General features: G+C 41.3%; 2 protein-coding genes across 4 annotated transcripts; one reads left to right on the forward strand and one right to left on the reverse strand.

Annotated features, from left to right (window-relative positions):
- Nucleotides 1–20: 20 nt before the first annotated feature.
- Nucleotides 21–4079, reverse strand: gstz1 (glutathione S-transferase zeta 1). 2 transcript variants are annotated; one of them, XM_064328690.1, is made up of 9 exons: nucleotides 3798–4079; nucleotides 3230–3281; nucleotides 2990–3057; nucleotides 2807–2887; nucleotides 2173–2298; nucleotides 1863–1938; nucleotides 737–789; nucleotides 373–422; nucleotides 21–222 (listed from the first exon to the last, which is right to left on the reverse strand). In XM_064328690.1, the coding sequence occupies exons 1-9, from the start codon at nucleotides 3825–3827 to the stop codon at nucleotides 96–98; spliced, it is 663 nt and encodes a 220-aa protein (XP_064184760.1). In that variant the 5' UTR covers nucleotides 3828–4079; the 3' UTR covers nucleotides 21–95. The 2 variants fall into 2 exon arrangements, with proteins under 2 accessions (XP_064184760.1, XP_064184751.1); XM_064328681.1 differs by lacking the exon at nucleotides 3798–4079 and adding an exon at nucleotides 3361–3549.
- aldh6a1 (aldehyde dehydrogenase 6 family, member A1) lies at nucleotides 3598–23613 on the forward strand. 2 transcript variants are annotated; one of them, XM_064328657.1, is made up of 12 exons: nucleotides 3598–3738; nucleotides 6730–6771; nucleotides 8743–8817; nucleotides 12817–12978; nucleotides 13525–13603; nucleotides 14030–14332; nucleotides 17194–17315; nucleotides 19697–19886; nucleotides 20256–20437; nucleotides 21055–21234; nucleotides 22083–22181; nucleotides 22903–23613. In XM_064328657.1, exons 2-12 carry the CDS (start codon nucleotides 6730–6732, stop codon nucleotides 23005–23007), a joined length of 1539 nt encoding a protein of 512 aa, XP_064184727.1. In that variant the 5' UTR covers nucleotides 3598–3738; the 3' UTR covers nucleotides 23008–23613. The 2 variants fall into 2 exon arrangements, with proteins under 2 accessions (XP_064184727.1, XP_064184719.1); XM_064328649.1 differs by lacking the exon at nucleotides 3598–3738 and adding an exon at nucleotides 5756–5916.
- Nucleotides 23614–23631: the final 18 nt, after the last annotated feature.

Consider the following 23631-nt stretch of genomic DNA (forward strand, 5'->3'; position numbering starts at 1 on the left):
ACAGACAAGAAACCCACATCTTCACATCAAAGCAGTTTTATTTGTCAATTCATGTTAGAGTATCACTCCTATGGTCACATGTCTCCGGCGTGATCCTATGACTTCAGGTCAGAGGGTGTATCTGGTTGGCAAGAGGGATGACTCTCTTTGAATGCGTCAATCTCCAGTAAGGTCTGATTCAACCTCTTTATAGTGGGGAACTGACTGACATCAACTTTGAACCTAATGGATGCACAGTACAAAGATTAGATCTTATTTGTGCACATGAATGCAACATTGTATTGACAAATTCATAACTAGGTGTTGATGTATAATTCTGTACATAACAACTAGAATTTTAAATTTCTGCTGCAGTTCACTAGCAAGTCTCACCTCTCAGCATTGTAGACCTGGGGTACCAGACAGATGTCTGCCATTGAGATCTAAAGGAAGAGCACACATGGTTTACTGACCATGACTGGAGCTCAGATAGCCCATTAACAGAAGTAATTCCACCATTTTAAAGTAGGTGTAGCATTTTTATATTACTGGAACTGGAACCATACACAAAATCTCCAGATAAGGAGAAGACATGAATGAATTACTTGTGCAGACTACAGATGATTAGATTGCATTCAATTCTGTGGGCTTACAGATATCCTCATGTTTTTTTGCATACACATTAAGCCATTCATAAAGCTGGATTTTTACTTTTACTCTTGATACTCTTCTTGATGTAATGAATGGGCCCTATTACCTCATCCCCCACGCAGTACCTTCCAGCTGTTTGTTTCAGGAGAGGCTCCAGAGCTGTCGGAGGGAAAAACAGAGTAACCTAGTAACCTGGAGCTACTAAATTCCACCTGTTGATGCAAAAGAAGCTGGAATGGACTACGAGGTATGAGTAAAAGATGTGCCTCATCGATCAGTGTTCGTTCTCTCCTCTTATAACTACAGGACGTAAAATAGTCAGCGGCTTGCTGGCATATGCATTGCAGCATTTCTAGCATATTGGTGTAATGAGATTCTTATTTTCCAGACCACAAACTGGACACTCCACTCTTGAACTCCACAGAACCTCAAACTCCAGAAGGTGGAAGCACCATAAAGGCCTCTCTGGCAAACTGCTTTATTAGCATGCTAGCGGTGAGCCTCCTAGGGACAGTCTCACAAGTTTATCTTGAGTTATGTTGGGTTGTATGTCTTTTCATACAGCATAGTGTTGTTCAATTTCCTTGTAACTAAAATTGCAGCCTTTTAACATTGCTAAATCTGCCTATTCGTGGTTACTGTGGACTCGTATTTTGTTAGGATACTGTTTTCCCTTTTTCTGTGCATCCAAAGTGCATGGTTTGCTTAAACGCTGATCAGGGTGTGCATCTTTGCAAGTACAAATTGGCCTCATACATGTGATTTCGAGACATCATTAATGGGTTGCACACTGAGCATATTGACGGTTTCGCTAGTCGGATGTGCAGCTGCTCTGGGAGAGCTGTTACCAATCAGTGTCCAGATTAATCCAGATGGTGTTATTTCAATGAGTTCAAATAACAGGTTCCTCCTTGGCACAGCTATTAGTTACTGTAACCAGAGCTACATATTTTTTCAGTTGCTGGTATGACGCAGGTATAAGAATAACAAGATCCCCGGATTAGCGGTACATTTACCACCTAGGATAGAAGAACTTGGTGTCAGAGAACACTTAGATGAATGCCTGCCATCAGTGGATACTCTCACTCTCCAGGGTACAGGGTCTTTCTGCCTATTATTTCATATGAGCCTTCCCCAGTCAATGTGTGCATATACAAAACCCATATTCAGAAATGAACAGGTTACAGGTTTTGAAAAATATTTTGAAAACTTGTTTTCCTCCAAGACCATACCTTCAAAACCTCGGACTATGAAATGCTGGGCCCACTGCACTTTCTCTGCTCCGATCTTCTGCAGCACATAGAGATTCTGTAAGGTGAAAGGTGAGATGGTGAAATGAAATCATTGCCACTGCCTTAAAGCACTGACAAGGTCTATAGTATGTGTGAGCATGGGAGTACAACCAAAATTATTAATCTGCTCAATTCCTTTGCTGCACCAACAACATCATGACTGTCCTTTAACTGCCTTTATCACTGTGGGTGTGTCTCATGGTCCTATGATCTTGTTATTGTCTAGCAGTGTCTCTTAGATGTCACGCACTTGCAGGGGTTGGATCCCAGAAGCAATGATGTCAGAGATCATTCGCACTTGCGCACGCTTTTTGGGATCGGTGGGGAGCAGCTGAGGGCTTGGCCTGGTCTCTTCAATATACTGGATAATGGCCAGCTAAGGACAAAAAGACAGCACATGATCTGACAGTTCTGTGCTGACCCTGTTATTGGAACAACTATAACAACAAAAGAACAACAACAGTTTAACCATTAGTCAACTGAATGCATTCCACTGTACTAATAGTCATTTCGAACACTTGGTAAAACAGGGTTGGAGGCTAGCATCAGATTCCAGTAATATATTCATTTTGTACAAGTAATGAACTAAATGGTTGGGAAAAAAAAGATGCTAAATACTTCGTGAATAAATCCAGGAGTTTCACTTGAGTTCAGGTTACAATATCGCATTTTGGTGTCGCTGAAAGGACTTAGAATTATGTCCCATCTATCATCAACACATTTATACTGAAATATCTTCCAAAACAGTCACATACAGAACCCAGTATTAGAAATGCAACCATCTCAGTCATTGGACAGAATAAAGCAAGTAAACTTTTAAAAATCTAGGTTAATGACAGCAAGTTTTAAATAAGGCAAGCATTATGCCTACAGTCAATACTTACCGATTGCGACAGGGTAACGCCATCAATTGTAACCGCTGGCACTTGTTGCATGGGGTTTATTTCCTTGTATTGGCTAGTTAGCTAAAAATTTAAGCAAAGATATTGGATTTCTTATGGGTATAAGTGAATGCAAACAATTAACCCGCTAATTTATCATGCATTTTAAATATTGGACAATGTTACCTGTTGGCCTCCATCCTTGATTAGATTAACGGGGACTTGGTCGTATTCAATGCCCTTAAGAGCTAAAGCTGGGGAGGACAAAAATATGCCAAAAGATACAAGACCGTTTTAAAATAAAAAAGTAGAAATCAGTTCAATAAGCATAGTGAACACAGTCAGGCTTCATACATACACGGGGCATCGAGGCATAAAATGTTTTAATTATTTCAGGTCTACTTTCAGAAGAAAAAAAGTACCTACCAATTCTAACTCTCCAAGAACACGAGCTTCTGAAATATCCATGGAGAACGGGCTATAAAAACAAACAATAACAAATATTAAATACTATCCTCCGTGTAGTTACAGTTACATTTACATCGGATTACAGTTACCTTAGTTTGAAAAGCCATTGCGTCTAAATGCAAAACCCCAGAACAAGGTACAAAAAAAAAATAGAAGAAAAAAACCTTTTTCTGGCAACCAATGAAATGCTTCTCCAAAAATCCTCCTCCTCGATAATGCAATGTCATATGACAAAGCCTTTCGGTAACTAGTCCTTCGAACCAGCATTGGAATATCATTGTACCTGGCTAGCTAACGATCAGGGGCAACGGGCATAAGCGAGTGAACTTTAATCCAGTTGAATTTCATTCAGTTACAAATACGTGTATGCATGAAAACTAGACGAATTCCCACTTCGTAAAATACACCCCCGAAGTCCAGATGTGGCTCATGTTGCAGCACAGGCACGTCATTATTAGACAACTACAGTGAGTAATGTATTTTATTTCTTTATTAAAAGTAGAATCATAAAAAGTAATCGCACTACCTTCATTAGGCAAGAGAGTGAAACATGCATCGCGCAGTGATGCTTGAAGTTGAAACCTCAGTATGATTTTCCCATAACGTTGGCCCAGATACGGCGCTGCCCTGAAATGCAAAACACAATATCTATTTTAGATTTTACACACAGTCACGGTTTCACACCACGGTACGTCCAAACTTCAAATTTATGTAGCGTATGGAGACATTTAGCGGTAGCAAGCGCCTCAAATTTCAGTAACATAAAACAGGACCATCTGATCAGCATAAGACAGTTTGAAACTCGTCTTCTTCTTTTATATTTGGTATATGTGCACCCGATAGTGCATTACTGCCCCCCACTGTTCAGATCCAGAATGACGATCCCATTTGATTCTAGGATACAGTCCACAGTTCTATGATACAGCCATGTCCAGCGTAAAAATTAAGAATCCGTTTCTGGACTGTTTGCCAATTCTTTCCATTTCAATTTAACTGAAAATGAAGACATGCCTACTTCTGAGATCTCTTTAAATAATTCCCTTCTCTGTTCACTATATTTGTGACAATCTAACAAAACATGCTTTACGGTTTCTAGACTACCACACTTATAGTCCATCAGGGTGTTTTCCAATAGCTTTCAACCCACTCTCCAACCCACAATGGCCGATTTTCAGTCGTCTAATTAATTTCACTGATTCAGTTCAGTCTGTCCCATAATAAACAGATCCTTTCTTGACATATGTTTTAATTGAGTAAAAGTGTATCCTTCTCTTATCTGTTTCCCATTGCCTTTGCCACTCCTACTCAACACTCTTTTAAAACCACTATACTCCATTTTCCCCAAAAGATATACTGACAACTTTATCTGCCATATCATTTCCTTTTATGTCGTTGTGGAAAAGCTCAACTGCACACTCTTAATGCCTTCGTCTGGATTATCACTCATGATTGTAAAACTGATGCAATACCACCATATCTTTGGCATTTAAAGCATCTAAGAGGCCTCTCATACTCCTTCACTGGGAAAAACATACATCCCAAAAAAACTGTCTTGGGCAAAACTTTGCTCTCCCCCTTGACTTTTAAGGCAAGTGGCTTTAATTAGACATAGGATCAGAATCAGAGACATGAATGCAGACATTGCTCCATATATGACTCCTTTGACACTAGGTTTGCCACCTGGAATAAATGCCCCACAGTGTTTGAGCAAGAACCACTTCACCTCTATCTTTCCTCACAGTTTTGGATTGGATTAATTAATTTACATCCTATTCCCCCCTCTTAGTTGGCCTGTCACCCTGGAGACCCTTTCCCATTCTTTCTCTTCCTCCATTCTCAGAGGTGGCTTAACTTCAAGCTCTATTCTTAAAATCAAATTATAGCTACTACTAGGAGTAATTTATAGTGGAATCAAAAAAGAAAATAAATAAATAAACAAAGGTGTTAAACAACGGCTCAAAGGAATTGTAATTCAGCAAACTCGCATCGTTAACCAATCTCCACAGTTAAATTCTGCTCTGCAGAAGCATTTGGCTGGGCTGTTTGTCACGTGACAAAACATGTGATATTAGTCCGTTCTGCTGCTTGTGAAGAAAATAATTTAATTAGTTAATTAATTTAGTACAGAGGTCGAAGAACCATGCATATATAGCTGCAAACATAAACATAGTATGCTTTTACATTTTTATTTGATTAATCATTACCTAACTTTGATCTTAACTGAGCAACGATAGTGTGCGCCAGTGAAGGACATCATATGAACCAATAAATTTAGGAAAGATGACAAAAGGCTTACCCAATGGAAGACGAAAACTCGGCCATAATACATTTGTATTTCCAATGGTTTCTGAGCAAAGGCGGGATTTACCGCTGTATTCAACCTGATAGGTCAATAGGGATTAAACATTTGACCAATTGTTTCTCTGTGTTTGTGGGAGTTTTCCTTCGACCTGAATGATTGGTTAGTTTTCTGTGGTCGACTCCCACTGTGAAGTCAGAAAGTAGTTTCGTGAAGTGGTTTGTCTTCTCGCCAAATTCAGAGCAGGTGGGGGTTGGGATTTCGTTTGTCAGTGAAATAATAATACATAAAAAAACCGTAAACAATCATGGCTGCGGGAATCGTGAGATCACTTTGGAAGAACAAGGTAACTTAATACATCTCAACGCTACTTGTTTGCATTTGAGTTAACACTAAGGTTACGCTTATTTCCAGTAGTGAGCTTGCTAGCTAGGCTTAAATCGAATAGTTGCGCGGTGTGGTTGTCTTAAAATTGCACATGGACTAAGGTTTGCTTCTATTGTTCTGCAGTCGGTTTTAGCTAACATTCGTGATTCGATTTGCCAGCTAGCAAATTGGCAAGCATTTACATTTAGCTAACGACCTTCTGTCGTTATTTCAAATCCGTTAGCTTACCAACACTGTTCACATGAGGTCACTGTTCTTTCGATAACATTTACTCTAAATCTGCTCTATAACATTGACTGATTTGCACCAATTAATGCCATGAACGTCATCATACTTGAAGATGTTACCGTGGCAGGGTAACTGACAGTATAGTGGCAAGCAGAATGGAAGTGTAGCCATTTAATGAAGGAACATGACTGTCCCATAGAGTACGCGGATTGCACGCACTGTATCGGACAGTGCTCATGGAGTGCAACCGCTTTTAAGTTATTTAGTTGTCCCTCTCACTCAGTTAGGCCTATCTTACGGAAAAAAATGTTTCTTGAGCTTGTATTTCCTCGCCTTTCTGTTCCACTAACCTTTTGATACTTGTATCATTTGTTAGATATGCTACACCGCGTTTATGTAAACTGTATCAAAGGATCGAAAATACAGTCCCGAATGGTTGAAATCTTTTTGCAAATTTTATTTATGAAATCGTTTATGTATGAAACCAGTCTGTTGGAATAATTTAGATTGGTTACATTCTTATATATATTTACATATTTTGCAGATGCCCCTTCAAGTTGGGCGCATGTGCTACTCCTCGTCGTTGGTGAGTTGGTTGATTTTAATTGCAATTCTGATGACTGAACAAAACTTAAATTAAAAAAATGTTTACTTTCTGGAGTTTGAAAAAAGATTGTCAGTTTCTATGTGTTTTCTGTTGGTACATACAGTTTTTTGAAAGATATTGTAGATATGTACAGAAGTTTTTGCAGAAACTTCCAGCTTTACAATGGCTAGTATAGTGCCAGTTCGGAGATCATGGTCTTAAGTAAGAACAAACGCTTCAAGGAACTCCAAAGCATCTTATGTTTTCACAGGCTGTAAATATGGTCAGACAAATTATACAGAATTATTCAGTTATAAACATGTGCTTATATTGTACTGGTGCTTCTTTCCTCTTCAGTTCTCAAGTAGATAAAGATCTTTACTCCGAAGGACCATGGACATTAGGTTAAATGTTGACTGGTCTGGCCAATGGGTAGCCTATTGCTCTGCTCCGGCCAGTTGTTGCATGCCTAAAATGACCCCAGCTGCTTAAAATATGATAATAAATGAAGTTTCAGCTATGCTGCTGAACCTTATTTATTCATGTACTGACAAGGAATTGCAACATGGAGGCTGAGAGGTTGAAGAGCAAATGCCAGTTGACATGCTAGCTTCTCATCTGATCAGATTTTTAAAAATCCTACTGGTACAGAACTACTTTACTTGAATATAACAATCTTATGTTGCATGCTCAATCATTGACAATGGGAAGTGGTTCCATCTGAATATGTTGTGCAGAGTCTGTCCCAGGCCCTGGGGTTCATTCATGCACCACTGCCTGGTGCCTTAACCGAATGAGCCACCCAGCAGCCCCACTTTTGAGTTACTTGAAGTGTATTTATTTTGCTCTACTCAACAAACCACCAAATTCCCCTCCACCAGTGTTATAATGGCAATGGAGACAACAATGGACATAACACTAGCGCCCCTCAACAAAAACCAAAGGCCTGGTAGAGAAAGCTGAAAAGCAAAAATGCAAAAAGGCAAAAGGATTATTTGCAACACAAAAGGTGAAAAGAAATTTAATTCTTGAACATACATATGGACACAAGTTGCTGGGTGACAATTAGGCAGACCATGAACCCTTGCCGGTAAAGAAAAGGTTCTATTCCATAAAAAAGCACAACTGAATTTGTCATGACTCAACCTAAGTCATTTAATGCATAACTGTTTAAAAGACTGGCTGTCTGCTGTACCCAGCAAAAATATTAAAACAATTAATGTAAAAAAAAAAAAAAAAAAAAAAATAGGGCTAAATAAGCATAACGAGAGACAAGCTGACGAGCCATTCAAAGTGAATTTATTTGTGCCGATGGAGATGATCCGGTTTATATTCCTGGATTGTTCAGTCTGCCTGCTGCACAACGATTGTCGGCATCTTTTGTTCCACCAAAACTAAAGATATGGGGCAACATAGCTCAGGAGGTAAGAGCGGTTGTCTGGCAGTCGGAGGGTTGCTGGTTCGATCCCCGCCCTGGGCGTGTCGAACTAACCCCTAACTGCTCTGGTGAATGAGAGGCATCAGTTGTAAAGCGCTTTGGATAAAAGCGCTATATAAATGCAGTCCATTTACCATTTACCACCACCATATCTTATAACTAGGCAAAAACAGAATAAGCACCAGTACCTAGACAAAACACATGGCAGGGGAGGCGAAAGAGAACAGAAGAATGTGACGGGCAGGGTGTGAGGAACTTAAAGATCCAAAATATCTTTTAGTGCTCACAAACGCTACCTTGGCCAATCAAAAACATACACTAAGACACCAATAATATTTTTTAAAAACTCCAGAAAGTGAACTGTCCCTTTAAAGCAGCACTGAAGCATAGTAAAATTATTGCTGTAAATAATTTGGCATGAAAATTAATTAAAGTATTTTAAAATGTATAATTTTTGTTTAGGGCAGTTTTCAAATGCATCACAGGTGTTACCTGGCAACTGTTTCATGCAATGTTTAACCTTTTTCATGCAGCCCACAACTAAGCTTTTTATCGATGGGAAGTTTGTTGAATCCAAGAGTTCAGAATGGCTGGATATTCACAACCCAGTAAGTACTCATTAACCGAGCTTCATGCACTAGTACATACCAGTCCTCCTATCCTCTTGATGCACGCACACACACTAATTCACCATATCTGAGGGTGCCTCAAAGCTTGCACAGACATTTCGCAAGATTTTGAGGACTTATTTGCCATTTGAATTTCCTATTTCATTAAGACTGTAGTTTTGTTGACCAGAAAGTTGTGATTGGAGAATGAGAGTCCATCAGTACTGCATTGATTGGAGCTTCTTTGCTCCACCAATCAACATATTTGATCCCTATCAAGACACTGCTACCCACAGTAGGAAAACATTGAACCTTTTTTCATTATAACAGATTACTTCAAAGCCTTTTCTCTCATCTTGAATACCCCCCCCCCCCCCCCACCAGTTCCTTCAAACAGTAGCATGTAAGGCTAGCTGTGACGAGTTTGAATGATTGAGTTGACAAACCTGTTTTTCTGGGAAGAAATTTAAGTTCTGTAGCACCTCAAGCCCCAAGGCTATCTTCCAGAAGCCCTGCTTCTGGTTGAATCAACTCGTCATACTTTTACAATTGTTTAGCAAATGTCTCTGTTTAGCGCAACTTTGCCAAGCCTGGTAGTTGCAAGAGAAGCGCAATCCTTTGTGCCATGTTCAAGCGACTTTTTTCATTTTTTGCATGAACAACATGGAAATCTTGGCTATTAAAAACTGTATGAAATGAGTATTGTACCTTCTCGAACCTGTGTTTTATAGTTGTTCAAATGACCTTGATATGCACTTTTGTACGTTGCTAAATACTCTGCTAAAGTGTACGTTGCTAAAGAGTCTGCTAAATACATGCAATGTAAATGTAATGGAAAGTCCTCCTTGTGATTTCATGCTCCTGAGAGACACATTTCCAGTTTAATATAACCAGTCTGGTGGCTTGAACTGATTTAAATGTTAAGTGCAGCTAACCAACTTTATAAAAAGCACATCATTTATTTGGTTAGTAGATTCCCTTATCCAAAGAGAAATTGTAGCGTGTATTTTACACATACATACACAACTAGACATTTACTGAAGCGGTGCAGGTTTACTAGCTGGTAAACTGATAGGGTATGAGTGTCACACCTATGATTTTAACTTAAAAGTCTGTTTTTTTCTACCACTGCCATACTACTGCCCAACCAATCATTAACCTCAAATCTGAACCTCACTTGGGCTCCCTGTTTTGAAAAATGTTCGAAAAATAACATGCAAATGTATGAAAATGCTATTTAATAATGTTCAAATACAGAATCTGGTCTCTTGCTTTCTTTATTGGAATTTTTTAGCTGCGACCCCAGCTTTATAACTCTGTTGGTCGGTCGGTTGGTTGGTCCACAAAAAGTGTCCCACCCTGTAGTGACCACAGTTTTCGCCCCAGGAGGCTGAAATTTAGCATGGACGTTGGTCATGATCGAAGGTAGGGCTGAGTAACTTTCAAGGCCGATTGACCAAGAGGGGGCGTGGCGATGGATGTGGCTTATCACAAAAAGGTGCATAACTGCCGAATAGATTCACAGATTTGCACAAGATTTCGGTTGCAGCTATTGCGGATTCGCGCTTGTTTTGTGTAATAGTTTAAATGTTCTAAGCTTGGTATCAATAGTTCTGACCATTCAAAGTTTCATACTGTTTCATTAGTTTTGGGAGGTGAAGTATTTACTTTGAGCAGGGTCCTGCAGTACAAAAGACTGAAGAGCAGTTAGGAGTATTGAAACTTTCTTTTAAATAAAGATATGGGGTATAATGGTATCTCCAGAGAACATTTGACTGATAGCTGTTTGTGTTGAAATGTGGTTATGAACCAGTAAATTCTGTGTGAAGGTTCAGACTGACCATGCTAACTTTGAGTTTGTTTATTGTCACATAAATCATTACATAAATAAAATATAAACCTTACACAAAACGAGATTCACAAATATTTTTCATTTCTTACAAAACAATTGGTTCACAAATATGTTTTTTCACTCAAACATATCTCTCCCAAACAGAAAAATGTAATAATACCTTTTCATGACATGCATTTTTTTGGGGGAAGGGATTTACCAATGTATGGGCATTCATTTCACAAGCTGTGCAAATTTATCCACAAATGTTCCCACGTCTACTTCAGCAAATCAGATTTTAAGATACCCTTTCCCTTTCGCTAATGCCCACATTACTCTTACCAATCACAGTGCATATGTGCCCACTTCCACCAGTCAGCTTACCTAAGTTTTACAAACACTGTGGATTTCTATAGTGTAGTGGTGCACAACTATAAATTCTGGAATCGATTGACTGAAATTTCTGGAGTCGTTGGATTCGACTCTGGCTCAAATAAAATTTGATCGCAAGCTGTGGTTTTCAAGTCTGTTGTATGTGTATCGACCATATTACACATTAATATGCTAGTCCATGATGTAGCTTAATGTTAGTTAATTGAGAATGAACATATGCTTGTCACGATAATCAATTTAATATAAGCCTGAATTGGTCCCAAAATTAAGAAGAAATGAGCAAATCGTGTATTTGCACAAATCTACCATTACACACATATGTGCCTACCTAGGACCTACTTGGTCTAGACTCACGTACAATTTGTAGATCACATGGCAATAAAAAATATTTAAAACATTTTTTAAAATTATTTGTGAACAAATTATTCTGTTTGTAAGATACAAAAAAAAAGTTTTTGTGTAAGGTTCATATTATTGATATAATGATTTACAAGTCAATAATTACAATATAACTTGGTGTCCAAGTTATATTGTAATTATTAGTCTGTCTCAGTGGCTTAAACAGAACTCCGTGGTTTAATGACCGGAAAAGGCAGTTTGAAAACTTGAGTTCAGAGTTCAGCATGCCGTAACTAAAGCATGCTTTAAAGGTCACCTTTTCAAAGGTCAGGTGTTGCTCTGTTAATGTGTTCAGTTGTATGGGTAATCAGATTCCTGGTAACTGCCCCCATTTGTCATGTCAGAATACCACGTGTGGTTACAGTAACTGTAGTCAAGCTTTTTCTGTAAAACTGAATGCTGGATGCATTTATTAATTAAATGACAAAAGTATTTTGTTCTGCAAGTTAAATTCTGCAGGATTTGACCCTCAATTATGTAGATACATACTTGCTTATTCACTCACTTTTGGAGTGCAGTACTTGAGCTGGACCTTATTTCAGGGAAATGCTTTTCTGCACAAACCTGCTAGAAGGCATATACTATAGCCAAGGACCCTTATAACTATGGTCCAGCAGTTTTCTTTGGTAACCAGCTGGGTGTTCTAGTCAAATTTCTGACCTTAAGTAGAAATAAGCCACTATTTGCATAATAATAATGTGTTAAGTGTATGAGTGTTTACCAGAAAAGAAATATTGAATTGTAGGTTGCCACTGTCATTGAAATTTTGTAAAAAGCAATATCTAGAGCTGTAATATACAAACGTGGAATTCAACTGTAGAAACAGGGTGTATAATGGTTACATTTGGTCACTGTAACTGAACAAAGAAAGCAAATAACATTTTGCTTCCCAAAATAAACCCTCATTACATTTGGGTTTTCTTGGCAACTACACCACGTCTTTGCATTTCATTCAAAGACATTTAGTTAAATTAAAATGCCTTAAAACAATGTTCACAAGGAACAAGTGTCTCCTGTTCTCTGCTTTATGTAGCCACAGTTTTGCCGTTGCCAACATGCCTACTATGCAGACATTTTAAAGGGTCGCATTCCTTAGTCAGTGGTGTCTTGTATGCTACTCCATGTTGCGACTGATCCTCTCTGCTGTATCACTTCCTGAGCCTGCTTTGACTTTAGTCACACCTACGTGCAGAAAAGCATTCAGTAGTCCTGGACCTGCTCCAGAGTTAGTTTGCATTGTTTGCACTCTGGTATGAGTACACTCTGTGACATTGGCAGCCATCACAGTTTTCAGTGAACTTTGCCGATTTGTGAGCCCTGTAATGGAAATATATGATGCTCTTCACTCTCAAAAAATCTTCATCTTTATCCCTCAGGCCACCAACGAGGTGATTGGCAGAGTCCCCAAAGCGACACACGAGGAGATGCTGGCCGCAGTAGACTCCTGTTCACGAGCCTATCACTCCTGGTCTGAGACCTCCATTTTGGCTCGGCAGCAGATCTTCTTACGCTATCAGCAGCTCATCAAGGACAACATTGTAAGACTGGGCAGGCTATACTGGGAAGCAGTTGCTTGGGGGATCATGTTTGATCATGTGTGAAAGCAATTGCTTTGCAAATTTAAACAGGTTTAAGTTTTGGTACTTAAATTTTGTTATTGCTTGCCCAAAAGTGTATGGATGTGCTTTATATAGTAGGTATATTAGGAAGAAGAAGTATTTTGATACTTTTTTTGGTTTCATGCTGAAAAGACAATTATCCACAATCCATGTGTTTAAAGTTTCATAAAAACATCTGGAAATTGGTGGTAAATTGGCTTTCATCATACATTCCTTATGGTGTTTCACCTTTGGACGTGTGGATTACCCTTTAATACCTTTATAACTTTTGAGGTAAATTACTAACCTTTTCTCAAGAGCACAACAATAGTGGGCTCTCATGAAGGTCCAGAGTCCAGTGGGTTATTTGGTAAATCAAGCGTGGTTTTAAAAAGGTGGTCATCGCTTAAACTTTTTTCCCCCAATGCACGGCCCTATGAAAGCTAGTAATATGGACCCATGGCGACCTTGGACATTACTTTTCAGAAAGAACTGGCCAAAGCCATTACGTTGGAGCAGGGCAAGACCTTGGCAGATGCAGAGGGAGACGTATTCCGAGGATTGCGTAAGTCCTGCTGACTCTGCAGTAGTGTAATCAGCTGTGCTTGTGCTTCCTTGGCACTGGCGAGAGAGATCCTGTCAGTTGCGTTTTTTCTGTGTTTGCTGATAGTGTGTCGAGGAAGAGAACTGAACAGTCTGCCGAGTGTTGGGCATCTGAGAGCCGTTGGAACACTATTGAGTTGTGGATTAAGGCTTGTCCTGGGAAATCAACACAGATGATTGTTGTAGAATTAAGGCTCTTTTTTGTTAAAAGAACAAGTAATTTGGGTTACTGGGCCTGTAGTATCAGGTTTGTCAAACATGAAGTGATTTGTGTACCTTCCAATCCACACTGTCAAAGTGAGCGTACCCTGGCTAGCCTTCAGACAGTGTTGCGTAACAGTAGGTCTCCTGCCCGCGTTCACTGTGAGTGACTGTGATCCCTCTGCAGAGGTGGTGGAGCACACCTGCAGCATCACCTCCCTCATGCTGGGCGAGACCCTGCCCTCCATCACCCGCGACATGGACACCTACACCTACCGCCTGCCCATCGGCGTGTGCGCCGGCATCGCCCCCTTCAACTTCCCGGCCATGATCCCGCTCTGGATGTTCCCCATGGGCATGGTGTGCGGGAACACCTACCTGCTGAAGCCCTCCGAGCGCGTGCCCGGCTGCGCCATGCTGCTGGCCAAGCTGCTGCAGGACGCCGGCGCCCCCGACGGCACGCTCAACGTCATCCACGGCCAGCACGACGGTGAGGGGCCCCGCCGAGCGCCAGTTTGTAGTCCTAAAACCTGGAAGTGAGTTAGCATTTTTTTTTTGCCGTGGGTTCCCTCTGCAGATTTCCAGTGCACTCTCTCCCCAAGATGCAACAATGAAGTCACTTGTGCCCAAAACAAAGCAAAATTCAAAAAATAAAACTTTTCCAACATACTACAAACAAAACATACATAGACGTACATGAAAACAAACCCAAAAAACATATATATAGAAGACTACCTACCTTGATCTACTACAAAAGCCGCGTTTCCACCAAAATTACCCGGAACTTTCAGTCCCAGGAACTACTTTACCAGGAACTAAAAGGTTCCTTCAGCCAATGGTTGTCTGCGTTTCCACCGGGGTCTAAAGTACCGCGAAGATTAGGCAAATTAGCCCACTGACGTTGTCGTCGGTCCATCTGTCATGATTTCTTCTGTAACCCCATACTACCACCGAAGTAGCCTACATTATTTTCTAATAACCGGGACAGCCCGGAGGGGTTTATTCCACTTATATACAACGGGTTACCAACAATGACTATATATGGTTACTTTTGTATTTATTGATTTTCATATATCCTCTCAAACACATTCATTAACAGCAGAAAACATGCACACGTTGTAAACCATTTGCTGTTTTATTACTTTCTCGTCGTCAATTCCATATAGGCTAATCGCAAAATGACAAGAATAGAACGAAAACTCGGACTTGCGTGAAAATGTAAATTAGTAGTGGTACAGCCACCGTTTGCTTTCCTTCGAAGTTACTGCTAGCCGAGCAGCGAAGTGTGCCCTCCAGATTGGAACCATGCACCATAAATGAGTCCATAGTCTTCCTGGTCTTTTCGTGGAATTGAAAAATGGCAGTAAAATTGAGTAAAATGACGGCAGTCTGAAAAAGCTAAAGGGAAGATTACTAGAATTAACCTGTTATTTTACCCGGATAAAAAGTGCGGAAGGTGATTTCCAGTTTGCTTGTACTGTATCACCAATGTTAATTATGCAGAACTACCGCATACCTCACATAACTGTATCAAACGTTTTCAGTCAATTACAACGGGCTACCAAAGAAAATCCGGAAGAAAATATTCAGCAACCGAATTAATCCGTTTGAATGTTTTGGTAGCCTACGTAATATGCTGTCCCAGCACGAATGCTTAGCATTTTATAAAACGAATACTAAAGCAAGAAAAAAACAGAAGAGCACACGTTATAATTCCAAGACGTTGACAGGCTATAACCAAAAGTAGGTTATGCGCCGCATAACATACAAGTTTGATTTGAAGTTATTATGAAAATAAATTGGTTTGCCGCTGCATATTTTCAAACATGGCGGGTAATGGCGGAAAATAAATACAACACAAATGCTACGAGTACTCGACCAATCAGAAATGTTCAGCGCTGCAAGCTCCACCCAAAAGGTTCCTGTACTTTCGGAAAGTACTACCCCCCGAGCAGGAACGTTTTGGGGGGTAAAACAAAGCCCCCAGAACTAAATTTAGACCCTAGTTCCTGCGGTGGAAACGCACTGAGTTCCTCAAAAAGTTCCTAGTTCCGGGGTATAGTTCCTGCGGTGGAAACGCGGCTAAATAGTCCTTTTCTCCCAAAGAAAAGTGTTGGGCCTTGCACAGGTTTCCAACTCCGACCTAAAACCTAACTATAATGTGCATATGTTACGGTTGCTCTCAAGCCCCCGCAAACATAACGAAGCCAAAACCAAGGCTTCCCAAAAACAACCAATAACTTTATTTAACTACACTTAAGAGATACAAAAATAGCTGCAAAACACAAGATAAAATCAAGACCCGGCCGTGGTCGAGAGGTGAGGAGAAAAGGTCCCCATCTCCTGAGAAGCCGACTCCAGGCTTCTTAAAAGGGCACCGCCACACGTGCTCTCAATTAACTGTAACAAGACACACGCATGTGTCCAAACGGCCAGCGCCCCCACCTGAGGGGGAGGGACGTAACAGCATATAATGAACATTACCTGTCCAACCTGTCCAACACCATACATAAAGAAATCACCAAACAAAAAAAAAATGCAGCATCATGCAGGGTCCAGCTACAAAACTACTCAGCAACACAACTCCCCTTCAGCTGTAGCAGGGCTTATGTAGGTCTACAGGCAGGTGGAGGCAATCAGGCAATCAGCAGCTTGTTACGGTGGAGCTCCAAATCACAGGGGGAGAGAGAAGCACAGGATCGCCAGCAGGGGCCAGTCAGATCACCAGCACGTAATCTTAACAACCACACTCCTTATTTTCTGCAGAAATTGAAATCCCTCTGGGGAAAAACTGAACTGTATAAGATCATATGTAATTCATTTGGAAAAAAGCACTGGATATCTGCTGAGTTAACCCATGGTGGAAGAAACTTCTGTGTTCGCCAACAAAAACACGTCATCACTGCGATCTATTACCCGTTTATGCCCAATATTCAGTGATAACTCGATGCTGTTGCTTAGAATTAGCATTAGCATAATAATAATGGCATAAATAATAACGGTCCTAAATTTTGTATGAACTGCAGTTATAGTAACAGGATGTGCCGTACCTTTTCCAGTCTGTTCTTCCACACAGTTTGTCAATAAGGAAAACTGGCTTTACCAGCCTGTGGTAACACCTGTGGTATTGCAATGATTTGTAAACATACTTGAAAGAAAGCATGTATGAGTAGTCCTTGATGCGTGTTCATTGCTCTAGAAGTTGTTAGCGAGCTGTGTTTTGTCATTTAAAAAAAGATAAACATTTTTATTACCTTTATTTATTTTATTAAATTACATTACCTTTGTTCAAAGTGTTGTTGCCTGCAGTGTAAAAACAAGTTTGTCTTTCCTGCATTTCTGTCTTCTCAGCTGTGAACTTCATCTGTGACCACCCTGCCATTAGGGCCATCAGCTTTGTGGGCTCCAATCAGGCTGGGGAGTACATCTATGAGAGGGGCTCCAAGAATGGCAAAAGAGTGCAGTCCAACATGGTATGAGCCCCTCCTTCAATTACATTTTAATGAGGTGCCGTGTGATTGCTGTTTTATCACTCATCCAAGGAAACGTGCAAAGCCTCCACTTATTACATAATACTAACTAGGTTTGGTAATCACAGGTACATTTGAAACATCTTATATAGGTTTTATTTAATTTTTAGGTTTTCTATTGATCGATTGCTATTTTATATATATTGAAATGTTGTCATTACCATGGTCTTGCCATGAAATGGCCTTAGATGCCGACATGGCACTAAATACCAAAAAAAAAAAAAAACTAGGGAGTTTGCCCTATGTGACCAACAGTTAGCTGCGAATATAAAACAAATGGCCTGAGAACAGAGTACAAACGAATTGTTAATTAACACAAGTACGAACACTGAGGACAGCAAAGAAAAACTAGAATGTCTTAATGCTGCCTTTACCAAGTACATCCCCAGCAATTGCTATGAAGCTAATTGTAGAGATGGCATTGTCTAAAACTGTACGTCACACGTACAAATCATCTGTGGGTATGAGGAAACACTGCGCAATTTTGTTATTTTAATATTATTATACACAAATATTTCCTGTAATTATGTAATTATCTGCGACTGCTTTACTGCCCCCTGCTGTAGGCACAGGTGACAAGGGCAGTCTGTCATTGGGGGGTGGTGGTTGGGGGCAAACAAAGGACAGAATGTTTTTTTTTTATCTCCACCCCTCTCTCAGTCTCCCAGGGGCGGCAGAAAATCTACAGCTGGGCCTGGTGTTCATGCAACTATTTTTGGTTGCTTTAATCCTTGTAGCATGTGGGTGAAACGAGTGCAAAGTGCTCCTGCCTTTTCAGTTACAGCCAGGAAAGAACGCCCAGTTTTTGATGGTGGAAATCCCGTGTGGGAACCCTTAAGGTCCCCAGTGCTCAGAGGCCTCAGGTGGATGTACTTGAAGTAATTTGCAGGATGTCACTCTAGCCAATTGTTTTTTATTTCTAATGCTGTAGTTTCATGTTTGACCAGATGATGGCAGCATAGTTCTATAAAATTGAAGAATTTAAAGTTGAATGAGGTTTTGAATTAAGATTCTCAGGTCACATATCTTTTTTAATTTCTAAGAAAAATAGCTTTCAAGATCAAGTTTTCATTTAGTCTGTTGTAAAATAATTGGAAATAATTGTCATTCATTTGTGCGTGTGTTGTGTATCGGCATATTATTGTATTTTTACTTGCACTTGCACCAAAGGAAATTTAAATCCAGATTTATGTCTAAAGCAATACACTGAAAATGATGCATACGGTATATGCATTACAGCATGCATATACCATAGGAACTTGGAAGAGAATATTGTAATTATATTTTATATTTTATAATTTTATGTGATATGATTTTATATGAGAATTCTTTTAACCTTATATGCAGTAAGCTCAAGGGCAGGTGATATTTTAAACTATATCTTGAAAGTGTCTAAAGTACTTAAATGTAATTTATGTGACTGAGGTGTTAAACTCCTACAAACTTTGCTGAATGTGAATATGACTGCTATGGTTTGTGGCTTTGCCCAATCAGCAACCATCTGGGTTGGAGCATATTTTTAATGTAAGCAATTGAAAAAGTAATGTGGCTCTGGCTGGAATTCAAACCAACTGGTAATCATCTGTTAATTGCAAGTTATTTAACCGTTACCCTTGGTATATTGGATAGCGTAGAGACAAAAATTTAACAAACATGAATCCCAAATGATTATATCAGGTTGCTCATATTTTATGGAGTGGGTGGGTCAGAGTGCACATTAAATTCAATTCTAAATGAACTATGTGAAAGTATTTCTAAGTCTTGCTCCAAAGGCCTTTCCAAAATTGTTTGTGCAAAAAATTTTGTATTGCAAAGTTTGAATTTTCATTTAGAAATTACTTTTAGAAACGGCTGATTCTGATGGTGGTGTCAACGGACAGTCGATTTACAGTCAAAATAATCTTTAGAACTGTGGTACGTTTAACTGCAGATTTTTTTGGTTTTGTAGTTGGATTGAAGGAATGGCTTTTAAAGGAAGTTAAAAATGAGACCGGGGAAGGTTGCCATGTGTTCTGCATCTTTTCCGTAAGCTGAGCCGGTCTTTAAAAAGGCCTGTTCTCCAGGCTGCCTTTTATTCTTCATATATAGCGAGCCTTTAAACGCTCAAGCACGATGCTTAATATACACAGCACCGGGGCCTCCAAGAACAGGGACTGGCCACCCTTGATCCGGACCACGCCAGACCGCGCATTGTCCCGAAGTTTCCGACCCTGGCGGGGCCGACCGCCGCTCGCTGTGTTTTTTTTGGGTCCCCCCCTTTCGTAAAAGCGACCGCGGGATGCGATCCCGTCTGATCCCGGCTCGCGTTTCGCTTGCGCTTCCAGGGAGCGAAGAACCACGGCGTGGTGATGCCCGACGCCAACAAGGAGAACACGCTGAACCAGCTGGTGGGTGCGGCCTTCGGCGCCGCGGGGCAGCGCTGCATGGCGCTGTCCACCGCCATCCTGGTGGGCGAGGCCCGCAGCTGGCTGCCCGAGCTGGTGGAGCGCGCCAAGGCACTGCGCGTCAACGCAGGTGCGGCCCCTCCCACCAAAACCCCGCCAACCCCCCCCACCGCCCCGCCCTCTGTTTCCCAGAGGGCCACACACATTTACGCTCACCCTGACTGCTAGAGCCCAGAGAGACAGACTGAGAATCTCACATCCCCCCCCCCCAACCCAGATTTATCGACAGCTTTCTGACAGTGATTGATTGCGGTCCCGGTTAAATACAGGTACACTGAACACTAACCTCTTAAATAGGCAGTATGTTAATGTGCAATGGGATCCGCTCTTATCTGTCAGAACTTATGCGTGCAGATGGACAGGAAACCTTTAACGATTGCTCTTGGGAACGGCGCCAGGGGGCCTGACGGACTTGTGTTTTTTTGGGGGCCCTCCTTAGGCGACCAGCCGGGGGCGGACGTGGGGCCGCTCATCTCCCCGCAGGCCAAGCAGCGGGTGGACAGCCTCATCCAGAGCGGCGTGGACGAGGGGGCCCACCTGCTGCTGGACGGGAGGAACGTCCACGTCAAGGGCTACGAGAACGGCAACTTCGTGGGGCCCACCGTACTCAGCAACGTCACGGTGAGAGGGGACGAGTATTACACACACAGCCTCCCGATCGTGTGCTTAGAGTTTTAATGAGGGGTTTCAAAATTAAGGTGCATCTCAAGCTACTTTTTGAAGTGGGGTGCACTAAATAAGTCATGTTTCTCCAACTTGGTTTCCAATGTATTCCAGTGTGAAGGATGCATGGTTAACTTAATGCACTGGCCCATTTCAATTAAAGTAAAATTTCATTTGAGACCTGCGTTGTACATTGTATCCACTGTGTGGCGGGTAATACAGTTGCATACCTCTTCAGCACATTGGCCTTTTGTATTAAGTGTCCGTTGACATTTCAGGTCAGGTTGAGGTTCGGTTGAAACCTCTCTATTCTCTATATTGTGCAGGGAAAATTTGAAATCATAAGTGGACTGTTAAATTAAAAGGGTAATTATCATATTATGGCAGTTGGTTTATAGTGGGTAGTGAGACAATAATGGAGGACATAATAATGTGCCACGGACATGGCATGGACATTTTTTATTGCATCTGTGCCTTATGTTCCACCGTGTGTTTACAAGCACCCCTCAATATTGCGTTTTCATTTTACTGAACGTTGTGCATTTTAGTTATTTTTCTCTCGCTCTGGCCCCCAGCCCAACATGAAGTGCTACACAGAGGAGATCTTCGGACCGGTCCTGGTCGTGCTGGAGGCCGACAGCCTAGACGATGCCATTAACATTGTCAACATGAACCCCTACGGCAACGGCACGGCCATCTTCACCACGAATGGCGCCACAGCACGGAAATACACCCACGAAGTGGACGTTGGACAGGTGAGAGAAGGCCCCGCTACCCTCTCTCCGTTTCACAAAAATGGATGCATTCACTCCCGCACACCGCACGACATGCCACCGCGTTTCCGTATCTTCCACAAGGGACCCTCGAAAACCCCAGTGCTAATATGTACACGCAAAGCTATTATTTTCGGTGGCAAATATTGCCTTGTTTGCTTCTCTTCTGAAAGGCTCCCCAAGAATATGGAAATTTAAAATAGCCACTGCAAATATGTGCCTTTTTCTGTCAAAACAGGAGAAGGTTTCCCGTAAGCTTGATGGAGGAAATCTTAAATTAAACCCGAAAGGGATTCCTTCTGACCTGGTTCTCGTGTGTAAAAATGGCCTGCCTTCACCATGTTTGCGTATTTGTGGTGGGCAGCTTTGCCCTGTGTTTGCCGTTCACATGTCGGAGAATGCTTTCGCAGGCCATGTGCCTCGGTCTCCTCCAAAAAAAGAACACCTTTTTGCTTTTCCTGTTCGGCCAAAAGGACCGGAGTGCCTCCCCGGTCCAGGACAACTCCCACGTTTTCTAACGTTCCAGATGAGCGGAGCCAGTTTCCACGCCCGGGAAAAGAAAACGATTTAAAAAAAAAAAAAAAAAAGTTTTTTTGTGCTGCCGTGCAGTTTTTCCCACAGCGAGGATTCAACATTATGATTTTCAACTGCTGTCCTCTGAGATATTCTGTGTTAGTGTGGAGGTGACAAGCTTTCCATGAACACCCCTCGTCCCCCACCAACCGTCCTGACCCCAAAGTAAAACAATATCAACAGACACATGCCGGTTTAGTGACAGGATGCATGCGTGTGATTGTGTGCGTGTTGAGTGGTGCTGTCTTTCCTTGCAGGTTGGAGTGAACGTTCCAATCCCTGTCCCCCTGCCCATGTTCTCCTTCACGGGCTCCCGGGGTTCCTTCAGGGGGGACACCAACTTCTATGGCAAACAAGTGAGTATTCCCTTCCTGAAGGGGCACTCATTTCGGTTAGGCCTCACACTGCATCAGGGCTTGCTCACAGGATCTTGTTTATGTACCTTGGTTACAGTTTGGTCCCAAAGGTTCTCAATGGGATTTGGGTCCAGTGACCGATGGCACAAACCCATAACATCAGTTCCCTCCCCTGCAAACCGCACTGCTGGCACTGCGACAAGTAGCATTATCCTGTTATCCTCTGTCTCCAGACTGTCCTGCCTACGCTAATCCCTAGAAAAGGCTTCTGGTCCAAAAACCGTTGCTCAGTATAGGTGGGCCGTTTTATAAGTGAATGGTGCTTTCTGACTTCCAGTTTACAATGTGTACATTGGCAAGAGACAATTTGGTGCCCCACTCTTAAGGAAGAACAGCAAGTTTCAGGAGGAATGTTTATTCACATTTAAAAAATAGCTGTTCTTGTGATTTCCAAGGCAGAGAATAGACATGGAATAACTGTAGTTGTGGTAATTGAATGTGTGGGCAGAACAACCATATTGGACAGGACTGGATTCTTTATGTCAAAGTTTCTTTAAATTAAAGTGTTCGTTTAAAACCGTTAATTTGCAGGTTGCCAATCTTGGAACAGATTTATATCAGTTTATTATCAATCTTAAATCTGAAACAAATCTATTGTGTCTTTGGCTGCAATACAGAGGTTAATCACCATTCAGCACTACCGTTTCTCTTGCCTCTACAGGGAATCCAGTTCTACACTCAGATCAAGACTGTGACATCACAATGGAAGGCCGAGGACGCCACTCTGAAAACCCCCGCTGTCACCATGCCAACCATGGGACGCTAAGCAGCCTTCCCCAACTAGGTTTTATCCCACTGCCCCAAGAACAAACTGGAATATGGCAACAAATTTACTGTACAAATGTACATACCATAAAACCAGCTGACCCGTACTCACAACTGACAAGCCTTAAAGCGTAATGCAACGGAGTGGCTTTTTTTTAGATTTTTAAAGTCCAGACTGTGATTCTTAACATGCACTAAGCAGGTTTGTACTGCTGACGATGGCCCACATGCACTGCTGCTGTTAAGGATGTATTGTGTATGTATGGTAAAGTACTGTAATGGCACAGCAGCAGTAGAAATGCAGAGCATTATGGGAAACCTATATGTGCACATATGTAAGCTACATAACACATTTCACTTTAAACTGCCCCTCTCGAAACCACTCGGCCGTCATTGTTTTAATTTGCTTGTTGATTTGCTTCATTGTTTTAATTTGCTTGTTGATTTGCTTCATTGTTTTAATTTGCTTGGCTCTTTTTTGCTAACTGTACTTAACGTTACAGTTTGAAAGATCGAGTACGATTAAGTTCATGCTTTCTTGTTCCGGTGATGACACCAGGATAAGCATTTGCTGTAAATTAAAATAAAGATTGTGAAGTAAATCTTTCTCACTTATCAGGAGGAG

This window comes from Anguilla rostrata, chromosome 1 (assembly GCF_018555375.3).
Source record: "Anguilla rostrata isolate EN2019 chromosome 1, ASM1855537v3, whole genome shotgun sequence".
Taxonomy (NCBI): Eukaryota; Metazoa; Chordata; class Actinopteri; order Anguilliformes; family Anguillidae; genus Anguilla; species Anguilla rostrata.

What these genes read in the sequence shown, in the direction of transcription:
- gstz1 (XM_064328681.1), bottom strand. Translation starts at nt 3,549, where the DNA reads ATGATATTCCAATGCTGGTTCGAAGGACTAGTTACCGAAAGGCTTTGT. An exon ending in TCAAGGATGGAGGCCAACAG is followed by an intron (nt 2,888 to 2,989) that starts GTAACATTGTCC and finishes TTAAATTTTTAG; the next exon opens with CTAACTAGCCAATACAAGGA. An exon ending in CATAGTCCGAGGTTTTGAAG is followed by an intron (nt 790 to 1,862) that starts GTATGGTCTTGG and finishes TCCCTCCGACAG; the next exon opens with CTCTGGAGCCTCTCCTGAAA.
- aldh6a1 (XM_064328649.1), top strand. Translation starts at nt 5,878, where the DNA reads ATGGCTGCGGGAATCGTGAGATCACTTTGGAAGAACAAG. An exon ending in GATCACTTTGGAAGAACAAG is followed by an intron (nt 5,917 to 6,729) that starts GTAACTTAATAC and finishes CATATTTTGCAG; the next exon opens with ATGCCCCTTCAAGTTGGGCG. An exon ending in CATCCACGGCCAGCACGACG is followed by an intron (nt 14,333 to 17,193) that starts GTGAGGGGCCCC and finishes CTGTCTTCTCAG; the next exon opens with CTGTGAACTTCATCTGTGAC.